This window comes from Enhydra lutris, unplaced genomic scaffold (genome assembly GCF_002288905.1).
Source record: "Enhydra lutris kenyoni isolate GAN:26980312 unplaced genomic scaffold, ASM228890v2 scaffoldscaffold72, whole genome shotgun sequence".
In the NCBI taxonomy this organism is placed as follows: Eukaryota; Metazoa; Chordata; class Mammalia; order Carnivora; family Mustelidae; genus Enhydra; species Enhydra lutris.
In genome coordinates, this window is record NW_019154156.1 from 2836624 (window position 1) to 2859252 (window position 22629).

Genomic DNA, 22629 nt, shown 5'->3' on the forward strand with positions numbered 1-22629 from the left:
AATAGCTAAGAAAACTTCATAGCTTAACATACTGACACCGATTTACTATTCTACAAGAATACCGTCACCCACTCAAATTTCTTTTTCTCTATTACTAGACTAGAAAGAAAATGGGCTATAAGAAATGTATTAGAATGTTACACCTCTTAACAAGGCTAATTCACTGTTATAGAACACAGCTAATGAATGGGATATTGAATACGTACTTTTTTTTAAACTGTAAACCCTCAAAGACATAGAATATAAATTATATTTAATACTATTAATGATTTTGAAATAGTCAGTTTTATTCAGATTTGCCTGATTCTTTAGAAACTGTAACTGTTCTAATATTTCAATCTTTTTCACAACTTCAGAGATTGTTTTTCTTATCTAAAGCCAATGTTCATCCAGTTCCAAGAAATTCTACACTATACCCGATTATTTTTAAGGCTATCTGAGTGGTACCTACCTCCATTACCTTTTCATATTTTTGTTAATGGTTTTCATTTTTATGATGGCTCTAGCTTAAAGCATTGTGACCCTAGTGTACAGTGGTTAAGAACACAGGTTTTGAAGTCAAACAAGCCCCGATTTCAATTCTAGCACCACTATCTATGCTACCCGGAACAAATTGCTCAACTGCTCTAATCCTCAAGAACTTTATTTGTAAAACAGGGATATATTACCTACCTCATTATTATTTTAAAATTCAGATTAGATCATTTATGCATGGTAGTCAGCAAAGACATAGTAAGTGAAAGATGTAATTACTCCTCAATGTCATTTTATTATATTCAATTTAAACCCACCTATAATGGTGAATATCTTCAAATGATTTAGTATTATTTATGGCAAATACACAAAGAAAGCCCTCCCCAGTCCTCATGTACTGGTCCCTCATTGCACTGTACTCCTCTTGACCTGCTGTGTCGAGAATATCCAAGAGACAGGTTTCTCCATCAATTACTACTTGTTTCCTGTAGGAATCCTGAGAAGGGAGAAACACAGTCGGGATTATTATGGTGCACCTTTTACTTTTAAAAAGGTGTTATATGCAAACCAACAACAAAAAGACAACCCAATTCAAAACTGGGTAAAGGACCTGAACAGATTCCTCCAAAGAAGGTACACAAATGGCTATTACACACATGAAAAGATGCTCAACACATCATTAGGGAAATGCAAACCAAAACCACAAGGAGCTACCATTTCACACCCATTAGGATGGTTATTATTAAAAATTAAAAAAGAAGGAAGACAAGTGTTAGCAAGGATGTGGAGAGACTGGAAACTTTATACATTACTGGTAGGAATGTAAAATGATACAGCCATTGTAAACAACCGTTTGGCAGTTCCTCAAAAAGTTAAATATAGAATTCCCATATGATCCAGCAATTCTGTTCCTACATATATATAACCAAAAGAATTGAAAGCAGGAAGTCAGATACTTGTATATAAATGTTCACTGCACCATTTTTTAGAATAGCCAAAATGCAGAATGTATATATATTATGTATATATAATATATATATATACACATATACACAGTGGAATATTATTCAGCCATAAAAAGGAATGAAATTCTATATGTGTTATAACATGGAAGAACATTCCAAACATTATGCCAGAAACACAAAAAAGCCAAATATCTATAATTCCACTTATGCGCGGTACCTCAAATAGGTAAAATCATAGAGACAAAAATGTAGAATAGAGGTTACTTGGGACTGGGAGAGAGGGGATTTGAGAACTATTGTTTAATGGACACAGGGTTTCAGTTTGGGATGATGGAAAGGTTTTGGAAATAGAGCTACTGGTTGTTCAACATTGTGAATTTACTTAATGCCACTGAATTATGCACGCAAGAATGGCTACAATGATATATAAGATACATAAGATAAATGTATATATCTAACAATTTAAAAAAAGGTTTACAAGAAAGTGTTATGCAAAAAAAAAAAAAATGATGCAAGTACTCATATTATTAACAAAAAGACCCAAATGCTCTATGAAAGAAAATAATTACTCCAAAAATGGGATAGCTCTAGCAACTCTATTATTCAGGATGATTTAGAATGACAAGAAAAATCAATTTACAAATAGTTGTCACGCATCTATTTTACTTACAGTCAGAAGAATATATAACAGAAAGGTCGATACTGAGGATTTTAATGCCCTTATCCATTTCTGAAATCCTGGGAACAATATCTAACAGCTAGAGAGATACTAGGATAACTCTAGAGGGCATGATTGTTTTATCTGCAAATTCTATGAGGCCTCTATAAAAGGGGGAGCAAGAAGGGAGAAAGAGATGGATATCTTAAAGAGACTGTGCAACTCTAAGACTGAATAAAAGGAAAGGGAGTGGGTAACATTATAGAATCTTAAAATGAAAATCTGATTTTCCTCCGACGTTTGATTAATACTTATGCCTAGAAGACTTCATGTACTTTCTGCCAAAATAGGACTCAAAAAATAAGGAAAAGGGATGGTGTAATATGAAGTCATGGAATAAGAGGCAGGGCTGAAAATGGATATAACATGTAAACCAAGGACACTTCCTTTTGTTCCACATGTGGGCTGTAGTATTAAAGTGCCTTAGTTCATGAATTACCATATAGACCACTCTATCATTAAGAAAAAAGAATGGCCATTGAAAATCACGTTTTTGGGGGCGCCTGTGTGGCTCAGTCATTAGGCATCTGTCTTCGGCTCAGGTCGGTCCCAGGGTCCTGGGATCGAGCCCCGTACTGGGCTCCCTGCTCAGTGGGAAACCTGCTTTTCCCTCTCCCACTCTCCCTGCTCGTGTTCCCTCCCTCACTGTGTCTCTCTGTGTCAAATAAATAAATAAAAATCTTTAAAAAAATTAAAAATAAATAAAAAATTATGGTTTTGGTAAAATATCTGAAAAATCTCTACAACAGAACACAAAGATTTATATGTAGCATGATCCCAAATATACACATGTATCTATACAAATGCATCAGTATATATACTTAAGAACTGGTGGTATATACATCAAAATGTTAAAAGGGAAAGTTTTTGGTAGATAGTTAATTTAAGAAATAAAGAACTTATCTCTTGCTTATCTTTTTATTTTTGGGGTACTAGATGCTATATTAAACATAATGCTTTCTAAGAATTTTAATTTAAAAAAAAATTTTTTTTTTTTTTTTAATTTGACAGACAGAGATCACAAGTAGGCAGAGAGGCAGGCAGAGAGAGAGAGAGGAGGAGGCAGGCTCCCCGCAGAGCAGAGAGCCTGATGCGGGGCTCGATCCCAGGACCCCGGGATCATGACCTGAGCTGAAGGCAGAGGCTTCAACCCACTGAGCCACCCTGGAGCCCCAAGAATTTTAATTTTTAAAAGTGTGAAAAACTACCATATTAGACTATGATCTCATGCTTACCTTTTAAAGTAAACTAAATTTTCCAAACTGTCTATAAAAGAAGGATATCTATTTATTTTCTAAAAAGAAGCTTTTTACTAAAGATTTGAATATTTGATTGGCATTTTATTTTATTTTTAAGATTTCATTTTTAATTGTTTATTAACATATAATATATTATTAGGCCCGGGGTACAGGTCTGTTAATAGCCAGGTTCACACACTTCACAGCACTCACCATAGCATATACCTTCCCCAATATCCATAACCCAACCACCCTTGCCCTACCCCACTCCCCCCAGCAACCCTCAGTTTGTTTTGTGAGATTGAGTCTCTTATGGTTTGTCTCCCTCCCGATCCCATCTTGTTTCATTTTTTCCTTCCCTACCCCCAAGAAACCCTGCTTTGCCTCTCAACTTCCTCATATCAGGGAGATCATATGATAATTGTCTTTCTCTGACTGACTTATTTTGCCTAGCATAATACCCTCTAGTTCCATCCACATCGTCGCAAATGGCAAGATAGTATTCCATTGTATATATATATACCACATCTTCTTCATCCATTCATCTGTTGATGGACATCTAGGTTCTTGATTGGCATTTTATTATTTTAACCTATTCCCTTAACTACTTGAAAGAACTCCTGTATATTATAAATTGAAAACCAGGGGTGCCTGGGTAGGTCAGTTGTTAGGTATCTGCCTTTGGCTGAGGTCATGATCCCAGAGTCCTGGGATCAAGCCCCGCGTTGGGCTCCCTGCTCCACAGGAGGCCTGCTTCTCCCTCTCCCACTCCCACTGCTTGTGTTCCCTCTCTCGCTGTCTATCTCTGTCAAATAAATAAAAATCTTGAAAAAAAAAAAAAAAAGAAAAGAAAACCAGTGTTTTTGAAGTATGATGAAAGAGCAGGAATTGAGAGCAAAGTACAGTGTCTTAGAGTCAATCCATTCATTACCCAGGTGTGGCTATAGACCAAAGATTTTCTTTACCTATTGCTGTTGCCTCACATTCTTCACTTACCAATGCTAACTTAAGTTAACCTTTAGTTGTTAGTTTCTTAGTTTTTACATCTAAGATTTTCTCCCATCAATGAAATTAAAGACCATACTTTCTGGAACCCAGGGTGTGGCTCAGGGATTACTTACCATCTATTCACATATAATACCTCCAAGATGTACCTCAATGAATTCCCACGTTGTGTTTCAAAAGTATATAATGTGGAAATTAGTATTTTCTGTGTGTATTTCATAACATGTTTCCATGAAGGAACTGAGAAACTGGGAAAACAGTCCCTATTGACCAGTACAATACATTCCCATTATCTTTTCCCTTCTAAACTCTAAAAAAATTCCAGCGAAGTTCTGAGTCATACACTCAGTTATTGAAAAAAAGTAATCTAAACCTAAGAGCAATAAGTAGAATACCCTGATTAAAAATAACAGATTTAGGTTAAAAATTCAGTATTTCCAAAGTGAATTCTAACTAGTCATCCTTAGAAGTGCAATCACTGAGCCACATAAAAAGGCAGTGCAACTTGGTAAAAGTTTAAGAACAACGTATTAAATGGCACAGTATAATTTGAAAAGAACAGACAGGTGTGGTGACAAAACAGAAAGCAAGCACAACAAAAATGACATACAAAGATTTTGTTCTAACTTCTGGTTAGCCATAAGAAAAGAAGTAAATAGAAAAAAAAAAAAAAGAAAGAAAGAAAAGAAGTAAATGGAAGTCGGGGCACCTGGGTGGCTCAGTGGGTTAAGCCTCTGCCTTCCGCTCAAGTCATGATCTCAGGGTCCTGGGATAGAGCAGAGCATAGGGCTCTCTGCTCAGCAGGGAGCCTGCTTCCCCCTTTCTCTCTGCCTGCCTTTCCACCTACTTGTGATCTCTCTCTGTCTCTGTCAAATAAATAAATAAAAATCTTAAAAAAAAAAAAAAAGAAGAAGTAAATGGAAGTAGAAAAAATTTAGAACAATGTAGACTCCTTCCCAGGATTAGAGTCTAAATAAGGGTTCAGCAAACTACTGGCCATAGGCCAAATCCTGCCCACCTGTTTTTACATGGCCCATAAACTACAAATAGTTTTGGGGCTTTTAAATCAACATTTAAAAAAAAAAAAAAAAAAAAAGCAAAGATTATGTGATGAAGACCTTTACAGAAAATGTGATCCTCTGCAGAAAAGCTTGGCAACCCCTGCTCTAAGCTAATAACTTTTCACAAATCTGAAGTAATCTCAATATGTTATTCTTTTTATACTTAAAAAAAAAAAAACACCACTTTGAGAAAGTACAGATTATCAAAACCCAGCCAGTTCAAATACACATAGATTCTATAATGAAACTAGGTAAGAATGAAGCAAGAAAAGGTCAAGACATTATTATTATTTTTCTTTTTTTTTTTTTGCATTTAAGACTTTATTGTCATTGGGCTTTTTATTTTATTTTTTATAAACATATATTTTTATCCCCAGGGGTACATATTATTATTTTTCTTAAAGTAAGCTCTATGCCCAGTGTAGGGCTCCAACTGAGAACCCTGAGATCAAGAGTCCCATGTTCTACCAAACTGAGCCAGCCAGGAGTCCCAACATCTTACATTTCTAATTAGTATTATCTCCCACCTTTCAAACAGAATGAACTTTTAGATCGGGTACATAGGTTATTTAACATCCTTTGCAAAAAAGGCTAAAGCCACTTAAATTAATTCAGTATAACATTATTAGAAGGAAAGTTATTCCATGTATTTTCCTTTACTCCTGCCTAAAGTGCTGTTTTTTAATTTGCTGAAGTGGTTAAAAACAACAACAACAAGCAACAACTTTTCTAAAAGAAATATACCATGCTGGCAAAACTTAATCATGATAGAGCACAAACATTTCTGGTGATATAATGAACAGGCATAATCCTTCTGGAAAGCAATCACAGCATTTATCAAGAACCATACAAATGTTCAGAGCCTTGGAAACTGTAATGCTACTTCTGGTAAACGATGCTGAGGAAACATGGTTTACCTTTATTTTATTTTATTTTATTTTATTTTAAGATTTTATTTATTTATTTGACAGACAGAGATCACAAATAGGCAGAGAGGCAGGCAGAGAGAGAGGGAGAAGCAGGCTCCCCGCTGAGCAGAGAACCCGATGCGGGGCTCGATCCCAGAACCCTGGGATCATGACCTGAGCCGAAGGCAGAGGCTTTAACCCACTGAGCCACCCAGGCGCCCCTTTACCTTTTTTTTAAATGATAGTTATAACAGAGATATACTAAACATGGCATCCTAAAATGTCTTCCAAAGAAGAAATTACATAGGCATTTAAAAGTGACCACAATCTTATGCTATTTATGTTTTCAAAATACACTTCACATCCAAGCATCCACCACCACCATCACCCTCATCCATAACAACTGTTTTGTCTCATGCAATTTCTTATAAGTGCTTACAACAGAGATCCCCATTATTACTCTTATATGTTCTCCACAGAGCAGCTAGTGACTGTTTTTAAACGTTGGTTAGACCATGTCACTCGCTTGCTTTAAGTCTTCTAATAATATCCCTTCCTTTCTAAAAATAAAATCCAAAGAACTTACCAGTCTTCTTCAGCACCTCTGTATTTCCTTCACAAAATGTATTATAATCTGTACCTACGGTTTAAGCGTATACACCCTACTATGCTGTGAACTCCCTGATGGCTGGGCTCACATCTGCTCTGCTCACTGTACACCCTATGTGTAAAGTCCTGAATACCATAGGCAACCGGTACAGTACTGTCTGATGAATAAATGAATGAACTCATTCAACATAAATATATGCATACAACAGTCTTACAAAAAAAGCACAAGTTTAAGATACTATAAATGATATTAAAACAATGAAGATGTAAATTTTAAAATGATAATATATTAAGAGTATTTAAACAAATGTATTCAAGCAAGTTTTATAGAATATGAAACCTTTAATGTAGAAATATAAAAACATGAGAAAAATTTAAAAACATTTTTGGGAAGAAAGAGAGTAAGACTACAGAGAACACAGGGGCTTTCAACTGTATTAAATTTTTATCTTGAAAAAGAAAAAGGATCTACACCAAATATGGCAGAATGTGAAGATATGAAAAAGCTGGTTGGTGCATACATGATGTTCATTATACTAATTTTCTTTTTTTTTTTTTTAAGATTTTTTGTTTTTATTTATTTGACAGAGATCACAAGTAGTCAGAGAGTCAGGCAGAGAGAGAGAGAGAGAGAGAGAGAGGGAAGCAGGCTCCCCGCTGAGCAGAGAGCCCGATGCGGGGCTCGATCCCAGGACCCTGGGATCACGACCCGAGCCGAAGGCAGAGGCTTTAACCCACTGAGCCACCCAGGCGCCCCCCATTATACTAATTTTCTATATGATATTAAAAATGTACCAATTTTGTCACCACTCACTAACAATAATTTTATATTTTTATTTTTCTTTAAATTTTGTCAACTTTTAAGCTAAGAATTCTTATTATTTTAATATCCATTTCTTTGAGGACTAGTAATGTTACTTTTTTTTCTGTATTTCCACATTTATTCCCATCACCTGGAATTTTCGTCTTTTTTTCACTGACCTGTATAATTTTTTAAAGTGTTTTCCACTTTATTAAAACACCTTTAAGGGGGGGCACCTGTTGGCTCAGTCAGAAGAGCATGTGACTCTTGATCCTGGGGCCATGAGTTCAAGCCTCACATTAGGTTGGAGATTACTAAAAAAGTAAATTAACTGAAAAAAAAAAACCCACACCTTTAAGTGTTGTTTTATGTGAAGAAACTTATCTGTAGACGCATTAAAGGAATTTGAAAATGAAGATTAAATCATTCAAGATGAGTTAAACTTGTTGACCAAGACATCACCTTGTCAATTTTCTTTTACAATTTACAGTAACCAAGTTACTTAAGAATGTTCATCTTTTAACACTCAATTTAGTTTTTCAACTCAGGCAGTGAAACCCTGACGTGGGAAGATACTACAGTAAACAACAAAAATAGTTCGTCAGATGCTGTAATAAGCATATTACAATCATTATCCCATTTAATCTCCATCTTCATGCTGCTGATTCCATCAGACACTCTTGTAAGTATGAATAGGACTGCTGAAAATGTCAGCTAAAGTATTATTTGAGGATTTACTTTTGAGATGTTTGTTAGGTTTTCTTAATGCATTAAGTGCCAAAAGTACTTTTCATTGTACTGCTAAATATAAATAACACCTATAGGGAAAAATGAGAAACTTTTACTCTCTTAATGCTCAAGTATTTTGTTACTCTTCCAAAAAATTATTTGAATCCATCATAGAATGGTATGTTCCACACTACTGGTTGTAAGCCATCAAAGGATGTTGTAGACAGCTAGTTTTCAAAAACAGCTAGAATCATGTATAACAGCCAGGTATGTTAGAATTAGAGGAGGAAAGAAACACGGACTTTGGGAGATCTAAACCCAAGCTTATTATTAGTTCATTCCCACGTACTCTGTCCATTCTCCCTTGCATCTTAGGGATACTTACTATACATCTACTAGCTGTTATATACTATGCCAGGAGTTATAAAGTTTCTGACCTCAAAGAACTAGGTCTGGAAGAAGATATATGGTATACAAATAGTTAAAATATATTGAAATAAATGCAACACCACATGCAGGACAAAATACAATGGTAGCTAACAGGAAGGAGAAATCAACTTTGCTTACAGGAGTTCAGAAACAAAGCAAAGAGAGGGCCACTCCAGGTAGTAAGGAGCAAAAAGAATGCATAAAAACATGAAGCATATGTTGAATACATGGAACCAAGAAGTTCAGTAAAACTTTAACTCAGAGGGATTTTAGGTAAGTAGAAGTGAAACCGGACAATCAAGCAGAAGTCAGCTTATGGAGGGTCTTTATGCCACATTAAGGAATTTGGAACTTCATCTTATACTAAATTACTGGAAGATTTTTAAGTAGGAAGGAAACATCAGATTTACCAGATTCACTATTAGAATTATGAAAAATCACAGAAAGGGAGCAGGTTGGAGGCTGCAAGATGAGTTAGGAAGCTATTACAAGAAATGACAGAACCTGAAGGCAGCAACAGCAGTAGACAGGGAGAGAACATTAGCTTAGAGAAATAGTTATTGGGCAAAATTGGCAGAACTACTTCATATAATGCTGGTGGGAATTTAAATATTGCAAACACTGTGGAAGAGTCTGAGAGCTGCTCAAGAAGTTAAACATAAAGATACCACATGAATTAGCAATTCTATTTCTAGGTATATACCCAAGAGAATTGAAGATATATGTTCACACAAAAAAGTATACACAAATGTTTACAGCAACATTATTCAAAATAGCCCAAAAGAGGAGACAATCTAAATGTCCATGAACTGACTGATAAACTCAGTAAGGTATTATCCATTTGACAGAATATTATTTGACCATAAAAAGGAATGAAGCATTGAACTACGTGATAGTGAGGATGAACCTTGAAAACATTATCCTACATGGAAGAAGCCAGACACAAGAAGACACAGACTGTAGGATTCCAGTTATATGAAATATGCAGAATAGGCAAATCCACAGAGACATTACACAGTCATTACCAAGAGCTGGCAAAAGGGACTAGGGAGTGACTGCTTATGGGTATGGGGCTTCTTTTTGAGGTGACAAAAATGTTATGGTTGTATAACTTCATGGATATACTAAAAATCACTAACTGTATATTTTTAAAGGATGAATTTTATGCTATATGAATTATATCTCAATTTTTTTAGTAGTTTACTGATTGGGCATAGGGACAGAAGGGGAAGAGTAGAGGAAAAGATGAGTTCAATTTGGGGTATGTCGAATTCCATGTTTAGGATTATTCTGATGGCCATGACCTGGAAGCAGCTTGCTATACAGATCTCATGCTCAGGACCGAAATCTAGGCTAAAGATATACTCCTGAATCTACAATCTATGGGCAGCCACAGAACTCCTCTTACTTGTGGTGTGAGTGCAGGCAAACTACTTAATGTCTCATGTACTCTAAGGCATTGTTCCTTCAGTGGTAAAAGCTAGTAAATAATACCAGACAGGATTCTGTATACAGATTAGTATTAAAGACTATGAAAATCCTTTATAAAAGTGCTATAACAAGTTAACTGTATGATTTTATTTATTACATTGCACATGCCCTTACAGGCCAAAAAGTTTAGGCGCCAGGCCACTGGTTACTATGAACTCTATGGCAATAGTAGTATCCTGTCTTTGTAAGATTATTGAACAACTACCCTTGGACTACTTTTTGCAAAATCAGTCACCATATTTCAAAATAAACATAATGGCGCTGGACAAGCTCCAGGGAAGGAGAGCTAAAGCTCTGAAGATTACAAAGGATCTCTGTTTTAATTAGGCAGCAAGGGTGTTAAAAGAGCTTGTTCTCATGACAGAAGTTCTGATTAAGATATTCATTAATAGTAAAAATAAAGAAAACAAATTTTTTAAAAATTTCTTTACTAAGGGACACCTGGGTGGCTCAGTGGGTTAAAGCCTCTGCCTTCAGCTCAGGTCATGATCTCAGGGTCCTGGGATCGAGCCCCGCATCGGGCTCTCTGCTCAGCAGGGAGCCTGCTTCCCCCTCTCTCTCTCTCTATGACTGCCTCTCTGCCTACTTGTGATCTCTGTCTGTCAAATAAATAAATAAAATCTTTAAAAAAAAATTTTCTTTACTAAATGAAGAATACTTTAAATTACGAGAATGTTGAATCTCTGCCTAAGACTACTTGCAAGTGGGGCACCTGGGTGGCTCAGTTGGTTAAGCATCTGCTTTCAGGTCATGGTCCCACAGTCCTGGAATCAGCCCTGCATCTGGCTCCTTGCTCGGTAGGGGACCTGCTTCTCCCTCTCCCTCTGCCTGTTGCTCCCCCTGCTTGTGCTCGCGTGCTCGCGCTCTCTCTCTCTCTCTCTCTCTGTCAAATAAATAAATAAAATCTTAAAAAAAAAAAAAAAAGACTACTTGCAAGCGATAAAACTGGTTCAAAAATCTGAATAAACTCAAGGAAAATTTGCATAACAGATTTTGAAAATAAAGATATACTAAGCATGCATCTGTAACCACTGAAGTCATGTGGCATTCTGCCATAAATTATCACTTGATGCCAATGTCAGAATGTGAGGCAGGATCGAGTATGGATCCAATCTTAATAATTACAGATGCCAATAGAATCTTCATGTTTTGCATTATATTTCTCTCAGCTCTTCTTTAATTGGCCAAATACCAAATTCTTTATCCAAGATACCTCTGCATTGTTCAATCTGTTGAGGCTTTAAAAAGGGGGAAGAAAGTAAATATGAAGCAATCAAATGGTAGATAATATGTTAGGGACTTTTCTCCCTCAAAAATGAGTATTTAATTTTCCCTCTCAAAAAGTATACTTTTTTAAAAACCAAAAACTCATTTTTGGTTTTTTTAAAACCAAAAAACTCATTTTTAAAAACCAAAAACTACAGAGATTGAGTCTGACCAAACTACCATATTTTATGTACATACTCACAGTTTTTATATAAACAGAATCACACTCTACACAATGTACTATGATGCAGCTTCACTTCACAATGGGTATTGTTCAATGTTAGTACAGATAGATCTACCTAAACTTTTTGACAAGTATATAATTTGTATAGATATACTATAATTTACTTTACCCTGGTAGCCATGTGGATTATTTCAAAAATTGAAAAAATGAAAATACATTTTCAAAAATTATAAACAACACTGCAAGAAACATTCCTATGTATTACATATCTTAAACATTTATCCAATGGAATCTTTGGGATAAATTCCTAGAAGTAAAATTACTTGGTCAAAGAACATGCAGTTTACATTTTGATACATATTGCCAAACTGAACTCCAGAAATTCTCTAAGAAGGTACACTTCCACTACCTCATAAAGAGTATACTTGCCTACATACCCTTCCCAGCCTGCACCCCATCATTATAATCTTAGCCAGTATCAAAGTGCAAATCTTTACGGTTTTGAACTTGCATTTCTGTATTAATGAAGTATCTTTTATATGTTTGTATGTCACTTGTTTTATTTATTTTTGATGGATAGGTTGTCTATTTATATCCTTAGCCTCTTTTTTATTTCATTTGGATGTTTGCTTTTTTCTAACTTATATATGAGAGCTTCCTGATGGATATATGATACAAATACTTTCCCCAAGTTTCCCTGTATTTTTGTTAATGATATCTTAATTCTCATGTACCCAAAGAGCTCAATCTTTTCCTATGTGTTTTCCTAAGTGGTTTATGAATATTTTGAAAATGAAAAGGATCTCTACTTTTGTCAGTGGAGAAAAATGTTTAATCCCAATTCCACAAATATGAAAGCTAACCTAATGTTAATTCACTTAATCTGTATTACTTAAGATAATACTTCAAGAACCAGGATTGAAGACTGACATCATTTTATTTCAACATCTGTCTGATATTTAACAATGAAATGTATACAAGGTAGAACTAGGGTTCCCACCATGGGAGAAAAAGATAATGGAGGATGGTGAGGAAGAAGAAACTCACGATTTTTAAATAAAATATATTTCTCAGTTTTGTCCATTGAAAACGGTCTAAAAGCAGGGGCACCCCAGCAGCAATAAGCATATCTAACATCTAGGTCTCTTTTTTTTTAAAGTAATCATACCCACGGAGGCAGCCAGGCACCCCTCTAACATTTGGGTCTTAATTTCTAAATACCATTCCCCACTAAAAGGAATTGGGACTCCTTGGACAAATGGCTGAATCCCAGGTGAAGATAGGGAAAGTACAATATGAACCTGGAACACACTGTGCCAGAGAATAAGAAAGAGCTCAGAATCTGATGGAGACAGGTCAAAAGGATACAGAGGCTAGTTTGAAAGGGATGCACTGGCCATATCAAAAACAAATCTGAGGGGCACCTGGGTGGCTCAGTGGGTTAAGCCTCTGCCTTCAGCTCAGGTCATGATCTCAGGGTCCTGGGAAGAGTCCTTCATCAGGAATCTCTGCTTAGCAGGGAGCCTGCTTCCCCCTCCCTCTCTGCCTGCCTCTCTGCCTACTTGTGATCTCTCTCTCTATGTCAAATAAATAAATAAAATCTTAAAAAAAAAAAAAATCTGAGGGGTGCCTGGTTGGCTCAGTGGGTTAAAGCCTCTGCCTTCGGCTCAGGTCATGATCCCAGGATCTGGGATTGAGCCCCGCATCGGGCTTTGTGCTCCTCGGGGAGCCTGCTTCCTCCTCTCTCTCTGCCTGCCTCTCTGACTACTTGTGATCTCTGTCTGTCAAATAAACAAATAAAATCTTAAAAAAAAAAAATCTGAGATCAAAAAGTTAAAAATTACAGTAATAGAATTGGATATGTTAAAAAAAAAAAAAGAATCCATGTGTCCACACTAATACAAATAAGAAAAAAACAAATGAGAGAGAAGAGAAAAGAGAGAGCCCTTATTTATGGTAGATGTCAACTAATATGTGTGGAAGTAATGACAGGGTTAGAAGATGACCTACCATTCTGCAACCATTATTGTAGTAATTTATTCTGGTAAGAATTATCAGTGGATGCTACATCCCACTGAGTGCAAGTATGTTGGAGAAGAGAATAGTTAGAGTCTCAAAGCATCTCCCCACAGGGTACGTACTAAAGAAAAAGAAGGTATCTTTACATCACGAGAAAGGTGATAGATATCACCTTAGCCAAATAATCAATGTAACTTGTTTTAGGGTAACAGGTATTCACAGTACTACTTTTCACTACTTTTCCATAGACTGGAAATTTTCAAAATAAGAAGCTAAAAAACTACCTAACATAAGCACTGTGTCCCTACTTAATTCTCTCAAATATTTTATTTTTACAACCCATTTCTTATTTTATTAAGATTACAATAATGTAACTATTCCAAAAAACCTAGGCACTCTGTGACAAGATAGTTAAAGGAGATGCAAGAAATTGAATGCCCCCGCTAAAGCGCAAAGCCTCCAAATTACATTAAATAGAATTAGAATCCCTGTCTAGAAGCACTGCTCTTCAAAAAACATCTAAGGGCAGTAAGCTTCATGAAGGCAGTGTAATCTGGTCCCTTTTGCTCCTCAATGTATCCTCAGCCCCTAGGAAGCCTGTATGGTACAGAGTGGACACTGATTAATTATTAGGGAATTAAGGAATTAGTCATGTTGTTAAAACTAGAATCTTGGGGCACCTGGGTGGCTCAGTGGGTTAGGTCTCTGCCTTTGGCTCAGGGTCCTGGGATCAAGCCCCGTGTCAGGCTCTCTGCTCAATGGAGAGCCTGCTTTCCCCTCTCTCTCTGCCTACTTGTGATCTCTCTCTGTCAAATAAATAAATAAAATCTTAAAAAAAAAAAAAAGTATTTAAAAAAAAACCCCAGAATCTTTAGAGATGCTAAATCATAAAAACATTTTTTCCTTTCACTTATTTCCGCCACCAACTTTCATTTCTATGTTTGTAAAGCTTTGTATTCATAAAAATCCAAGTAAGACGAAAACATGTTGGATAATTTTTAACATTCAGGTCTAAATAAGCACTTATTATTATTAAGTACATACTTACTTTTAGACTGACCTAAATACAGGGCCTGAATTTTGTGTTACTTTATTCTAAAAATCAGGTGTTCACAACTATTCTACAGTACTATATAAAAAAATCTACACAATGTTAACTGTCACAATTTGCCACTTTCCATAGGCCCTTTCCTAACATCCCATGTAGCACATCAGGAAGCTTTGAGCTCTATAGCATAGCTCCTGTGTACATGTAAAGAAATTCAGAGTCAAAGTGTCACTTTTTATTCCTCAAAGTAATCTCAATCAGGGTTAACAACCGAACCACCCTATTTTCTCCTTCACTGCCACATTTCCTTTCTTAGTTAAAAATATTCACCTACCTATTTAATTAGTTAGGCCTAACTAGCCCACACAGAAATCTTAATATAAGCAGAGAATAAAACTGACACTTTAGATTTTTAAAAATTATATAAAATCAGACTTTTAAATAAAACTTACACATTTATAAATTGATTATACCCACAGTTTAAATAGGAAAACACCCAAACATGGTATTTCATTATTTATTATAAAAGCAAATAAATTGACCAGTAGAGGGCACTCACTTGAAGGTGGGGAGGGGGGGAAGCTGGCCAAAGCCTTGAGAAATGCATTTACAAAATTACTGCGTACCTTATTTTAAAAACAATGTTTTAACAGAAGGCTAGAATAAGCTCATATAACATACTATTAGTTTAGAAAAGGTAAAGTTTAAATCTGTGCTGTGTTAGAGTATCTGGCATAAACCTTATTCAGAGACTTGGAAGTTAACAGAAATGTTTAAAGCTTTATATAACACAGAGGAGGGTCTCAGCCTCAGCACTACTGCCATTTGAGGCCATCTCATTGGTTGTAGGAGTGGTCCTGTGTACTGCGGGCAGCTTCACAGCATCCCTGCCTCCACAGATGCCAGTAGCAGTCCCCCTTTACAAGCTGTAACAACCAAAAATATTTCTAGATATTACTAAATGTCCCCTGGGAAACAAAGCCACTGACCCCTCATTGATAACTACTAGTACATAAGCAGGAAACCAGAAAAATAATGGCTTTCAACATTATACAATGCTTTTCTCACACCATTCTTCAAGACTTAATATTACAAATGTTCTAGCTATTACACCTTATTCAGCAAGTAAAATAAATTCCATAATTAACATGAAGAAGTAAAAAGATAGAGAAACTGGTAAATCTTGAATAAATACTCCACAGCTCAGAGCAATAAAGATGGAGCAAATCAATCCAATCAAGAATCCATCATCCTTACTGAGTAGGAAACTCACTGAAGAAGGGCATAATACTTAGACTGAATTATAAGTGTCACATTAACAGAAGCATGCAAATGTCAATGGATTGGAGCCTGAAAAAAAATACATCTTTCTGTATCTATTTTTACTAGCATATTAAATCTAGTAGATACACAATATCTATTTTCTAATCGATCAGATGATCATTCTGATCTCCATGTCTGTAACTACTTATATTTTTTTAAAACAAGATTTTTCTCCTTCTGCCAAATTTTATCTTGGAAAACACATTTCAGAGAATGCGTTTTAATAACAAGTGATCTCTAAACTATAAAAGCATATATTATTTCTAGCCTGGTATTGTGCTTGGAGATTACTTTGACTTTTTAATATTCTTGCACCACGAACAATGTACTTCATTATCTCTGGAACTCTTTGGTGAACTTCACAAAAGATAAAAGTAAGATGTTTCAAAATAGAAGTTGATTATCATGTGCACAGCCTCAAATATAAGCATGCTCTATCTATGCATCATACCTGTTGAATTTTATATCCTATCTCTGCTATTAAGATGCCACTGGAGAGGAAGGTAAGTTCTAATTTGGTATATTGATAAATCTGAATCAGCCTCCATTATTAAATATCTTCCTAACTTAAAGATTAATTTCTCATTTCTAAAGTTGTATATACAAGGTGGAAATTCCCCTTAACTTGGTCTCAGAAAACTTAAAAGTCCACTATTTACTAGCTAAGTATTCTCAGGCAAGTTACAACCTCTCAGAGACCATTTTTATCCATAAAATGAAAGAAAAAATGACCACCTTCCTTATCTCTCTCCTAGGGTAAATCTTTATAAATTCTAAACCACTAGAAATTATATTCTTTAATTTTTAAAAAAAAATTCCTTCCCATTTGTTTTAGTGCAGGAAAACTGATGAGAATTCCAAATGTGCAGGCTATGTGCTCCCTCATTTTCTCTCTGACCTACATTATTCACCAATCAAAACCTAATAGCAGTAGTGATATCCCCACATCTCCTTTTTAAACTCTTTATAAAAACATCAAGTCAACATTTTTGCTTAACCACTGTTTATTTAAAATAAGCTACTAAATTGTCTTTCTTGCAGTTGAACTACACCATGAATTTAATGTGTCAGTTCCCTGAGACTCACTGTAATTTGGAAGACAACAGTTGATCTCTGACAGCTTTTCCCAGATGGCTGCACTGGTGAGGGAATGTCTAAGTTTCAAAGTTCACAGGTAACTGATGATCCCCCCAGAGTCAAGTCTTCAGGTCTGGCAGAAATCATAATCAGAGCTAGGGGTTTGAATTTATAAACTTTTTCTACCTTCACTCAAAATAAAGGATTAACTTTTGGCTTTATTTTAGACCCACACTGTACTTTAGCAAGTTGGACAGAAAGACTTCCTAACAAGTTTGATCACATTATCTCCTATAGCACTCAGGAAACCGAGGGTAATGGAATCCCTCGGACTTTCAAAGAAACGGAGAGCACTTCTGCTAAAATCACCTTCCAAAATCCCAAGAAAACTTCCGTGTTTAACCTGAATTCTATTAAAACTTCCTTTTACTTCTGATTTAAATGGATTATGCCAAGTAACCTTGGTTTTCGAACTGGGTGATCTATTTAATCCTCCTCAAAGGGGGAAAAAAAAAACCCATCATATAGCACTGAACTGCCTTGCCAAGAGAAAATATAGAAGACTACTGTACAGGTGGTCCACTTCAGTTAGACTCTTCCCCTTTACTCATGCCAAATAAAAGCTGGCTAGGTTTAAATCAAATCTTTGCAAATAAGTGTTTTTTTTTTTCCTGCAGTACCAAAATATTTGATATTTCCTTATGAAGCTGTTTACTCAATCCTCAAAGTTCTAATTGCATAAATATCTTGCCATGGCCACCAGCGCCCTCAGAATCTACCTCAATGCAGTCAAAGTGTTCTTGAAAACGTCATACAGCATTGTCCCTTAACAGGGCATCTTAACCTGTTTTAGATTCCACAAGGAGAGACTCAGAGAAAGTTCTGGGAAATTTTTCAGAGCTGATTAAAAAAAATGATATGATCTGCAGATCCAAAATAAAAACTAAGGGATTAGGACTGCTTAACCTGGGGTAACGAAGTCTAAGAAATAATCTAACAACATACGTCTATTTCAAAGACAGGTGCTGTATTTATTTCTATCTCCACCGATGTTACAGTTAATATGGATATTCAGATTATGTATAAAATACGTTCATAATTACATTCTGGAAGTGAGTTAACAAGGACAGTGATGTGCCATCCCCTCCTGCAGGTCTTTAGGATTAAATAAATCCTTATCTGCTTGAGATAATTTAAGTACAGTGCTGCCAGAAGGCAGCAGAAAGTATTACGTGACCACTCAAGGTCTCTCGCAGGCCTTTATTCTATCATTTTGCTGTTGGCCTTTACTTTGGCAATATTTTATGAAATTTAAAAAGTTTAAAAATTATTAATCAATCTGTAATAAAAGAAATTCTAACATTTGAGTAAGTTAAAAGAGGGCTGCAAAGCAAAGGTAAGGATTGATAGTGGTACCATTATATACCACCTGATATAGATAGAGATAAAAATACACAAAGAATGAGATTTTGGGCGCCTGGGTGGCTCAGTGGGTTAAGCCGCTGCCTTCGGCTCAGGTCATGATCTCAGGGGTCCTGGGATCGAGTCCCACATCGGGCTCTCTGCTCAGCAGGGAGCCTGCTTCCCTCTCTCTCTCTTTCTCTCTGCCTGCCTCTCTGTCTACTTGTGATCTCTCTCTGTCAAATAAATAAATAAAAATCTTTAAAAAAAAAAAAGAATGAGATTTTAAAATCTATCAAGTAGCTGTAGGTTCTCCCCTACTTCAATGTGAAAATAAAACAGGAAAATGCTACTAATTAAATGTTTAAAAAAAAAAAACCAAACCAACCACCAAATTATTACATTTTACTGGTACAATTCAACTCTAACTTATGAATGTGACATTAAAATAGCAAACAAACAAGCAAGCAACAACCATAAGACCATTTTTTTAAATGACTGTCTAGGTAAGATGTGAATTTACATTTTTACCCTCTCACAAAACTCTGAAATACACTTACAATCAAAAAACACATATACTAACACAGAACGAATGTTGTACATCTTAGTACTCTAGTGAGAATAAGGGCTATCCGTATCTCTAGTTGCATATGTAACTTCAGAATAAAGCCAAGGGACACAAGTACATTTCAGAGAACTTAGTAAAATCATTTTCAGTATAATTGCTTGTAATGGGTAGTCGTAAAAAATGATCAGAGAAACCTCCTTTTTATACCCAAAGAATGGGCCTGCACAAATCAATATGCATAATATTAAAATGAAGTTTACCTCTATTGTAGGATCATACTCATCCACAAAGTGATTCTGAATTAGCTGTATCGTCAAGGCACTCTTGCCTACGCCACCAGCTCCAACTACCACAAGTTTATATTCAGTCATTTTCAGCAGGCCTTATAATAAAAATAATGAAAATGTGACTAAATTAGAACATGTGGTTAATATAAATTAGAACATGAAATTAATATAACCCACTGTATCAAAACCTTTTAACACAAATTCACCTTTACACAAAAAAATTATTCCAAAATGCTTCGCAAAATTCAGGGATGAAAACTTCAGTTGACTACAGATGGGTATTGTAATGAACTGCATTTCATTTACAAACTCCCCCATCAACGTTTGAGAAAAATGCATTCAAAGTACAAAGTTCTTTTATCGTATATTCAGGTTGTTCTATCTGAACAGCCAGTCTGCTGCTCTGTAGCAGTTAATGGCTCTCAGAGGAACATGTTATGACTTCACTCAGTACAAGTGTCTATACCCTGTGGACACACCCACACAAAACTTGTTGACAGCTACCTCTATAGTATTCCTAGTTCACTCTGGCCCCTAAGAGTTACAAGTGGATATGCTGAGTGCCTTTGTCAGAGCCAACAGCTATAGGAAACTTTTTAAAAGCATCATCACAGTAGTTCTCCTGAAGTTAACAAGAGTCAGATGGGGGTGAAGAGAAGACTGTCACATAAAGCTGGACTATGTAGTGGGGAAATAAACATTGAGACACCAAAGCAGATTTGATAACATTTCAATCTGTAAAATATCTGCTGGGGAAAATAATGGTGTATAAAAACTAAGAGAATTTTAAGAATTTTGAACTATTCAGCATGGATGATTTCATCATCTGTCACAATATGTAATCCTATGTTAGTGCTGAAAAAAACACTTTGCACCAAAAAAATATAATTATATAAAATTTAAAGATATGCACTGCTTTTAATGAGAGGGATTTTGAAAAGCTGTAAGTGTATACTTCTCAGTGACTTACTCTCTGCTTCTTGTACAGTCTCTCAACAACTGCAATAAATACTGGCAACTTGTAAGGTTGACTGCTCAAGACAGAAAATATTTTTTAATCAGCTGTTTCAAATGTTTTGAAATAAAGCGATTTTTAAAATTTTACCTTCTTTCCCCCAATAACCACATTACTAAAAATAAGGACAGAACTGCACAAAGAATGGCAGTAAGTACACAATAATTACAGGATAAGTTATTCTAAATTAATGAATGTGCAAATATGAACACTACAGTGCATGCAGTATCCTATTAACTGAAGACCAAGAATCCAAACAGCATCCCCCACTGCCCCAAAGAAAGGTAATATGGTTTTCCAAATGATAATATACTAACCCTTACCTCCTTACACTATTCCTGAGTCTTCTCACAAAGAACAGGCTAGACAACTGTCCTATCAAAGACTATTACATTACAGCCCCCTGGCTTATACTGTGCCACCTAGCCCTATTTGCCAGGCCACCTTGGGAGCCTCTCCAAGCATGTATCTTATCGTGATCGCTCCCACCTTTTATTCCAAATAGAGGCCATAGGAAATGGGGAACAATGAGGAGAATCACACCAAAATGTACTCTGGCTCCCTGCCTATCCCATCCCCTAAAACAATTTGGGGAGCCTAGAACAGTAGTTATCAAACTATGGTCCAGGAATCCAGGAGCATTCCTGGGGGGGGTCCAAGAGGCCAAAATCAGTAATACTAATAATACCATTACTACAGCAATGTTATTTACCCTTTCCACTCTTATTCATTAATAAGTGTAGAGTTTTCCAGATGTGATCACAATAGAGTGAACACAGAAGCAGATATGCAGATGTCTTCTATTAAGCAATATAGTTAAAGAGATTAGCAAAAAATGTGAAACAAAGCCACGATTCTCACTAATTTTTGTTTTGAAAAACAAGTTTTCATAAAAATGCTATTATGTTATCAAGTAATAGGCTTATTTCTATTTTTAAATGAATTAATCAATTTTTTAAATTCTCAGTTTTAATTTGTATTATGGTACATACTGACATACCCCATATAGGGATCTTCAATAATTTTCAAGAGTATAAGATGTCCTTGCAGCTATAAAGTTTGCTAGCCTAAGAGATACTGTGGACAGATACGAGATTACAGCTTAACTGTGAGTTCTGAGACACACACACCTTCTGGTCTACCTGTTTATGCAGCTGTTGTTTCTGGGAAAAAAAAAAAAAAAATCCCTGAATTGGATTTTATAAACCAACTAATATTTAAATCCACTGAAGAGAACTGGGTTTCCAAGGAGTCTTACTGAAGATCATAGACCAGAAAGAGCTCCCTCACCCAAAGCTAAAATAGCTATGGAGGGGTAAAGTGGGACTAGAACCCAACATTCAGTTAAGGGAAAAAGAAAACCACTTTTCTCATAAAACTGAATTATCTTCTCATCTATGGTCTCTTAAAATCAGGTATGCCTGTCCATGGCTACAGTATCAAAGTAAATAATAATGGTACCAACCATATTTGATGTCTATAGTCTAGCTCATGGTCGAGTCAGCATTTTGGACCTTAGTCACTTAAGAGTGACATCACTCATATGGTTGATTCTGAGATGATGATTGAATTTCTCCCTTTGTAATTTCTTTGTAATTTTTTTCCATTACAAACATAACATGAATATTGTAAGAAAATGCTTTTCTGTTTTAACCCTTATTTTGATAAATGTCAAAATTTAAGAAGGCTAGCTTAGGACTTCAGCTAAAGCATGCACATGCTTAGGAGTATTTCAGGCAGTTGGCTGGAAGACTGCTACAATTAACTCCTCTGCTAGTCAGTTTGAAAAAAAAAAAATGTTTAAATGCTATTTAGGAGTACCGTAATAACTCTTGGGATGGGAGGGTCAAATTTGTAAGGATAAAGGTAACAGACAAGAGATAGGGGAAAGGACAAGAACAGGCAAATTAAACTTTAAGTACAATTTTTGCTATTGCTGTCTACACTCAACTAGCAAGGAAAAAGCCCTGCTTCTGCTCTGCGGGTTTTCGGTGTGTGTTTTAACTTGACAA

The 22629-nt window shown here is 35.7% G+C and overlaps 1 protein-coding gene across 3 annotated transcripts in view; it reads right to left on the reverse strand.

Moving 5' to 3' along the window:
* Nucleotides 1-22629, reverse strand: part of LOC111159984 (KRAS proto-oncogene, GTPase) — a 47487-nt gene that overhangs the window by 15476 nt on the left and 9382 nt on the right. For all 3 annotated transcript variants that reach the window (XM_022522717.1, XM_022522716.1, XM_022522718.1), the window contains exons 2-3: nt 19576-19697; nt 792-970 (exon numbers count right to left, since the gene is read on the reverse strand). In XM_022522717.1, the coding sequence (XP_022378425.1) occupies nt 792-970; nt 19576-19686 (290 nt within the window). In that variant the 5' untranslated portion in view covers nt 19687-19697. The remainder of the gene's footprint in view (nt 1-791; nt 971-19575; nt 19698-22629) is intronic.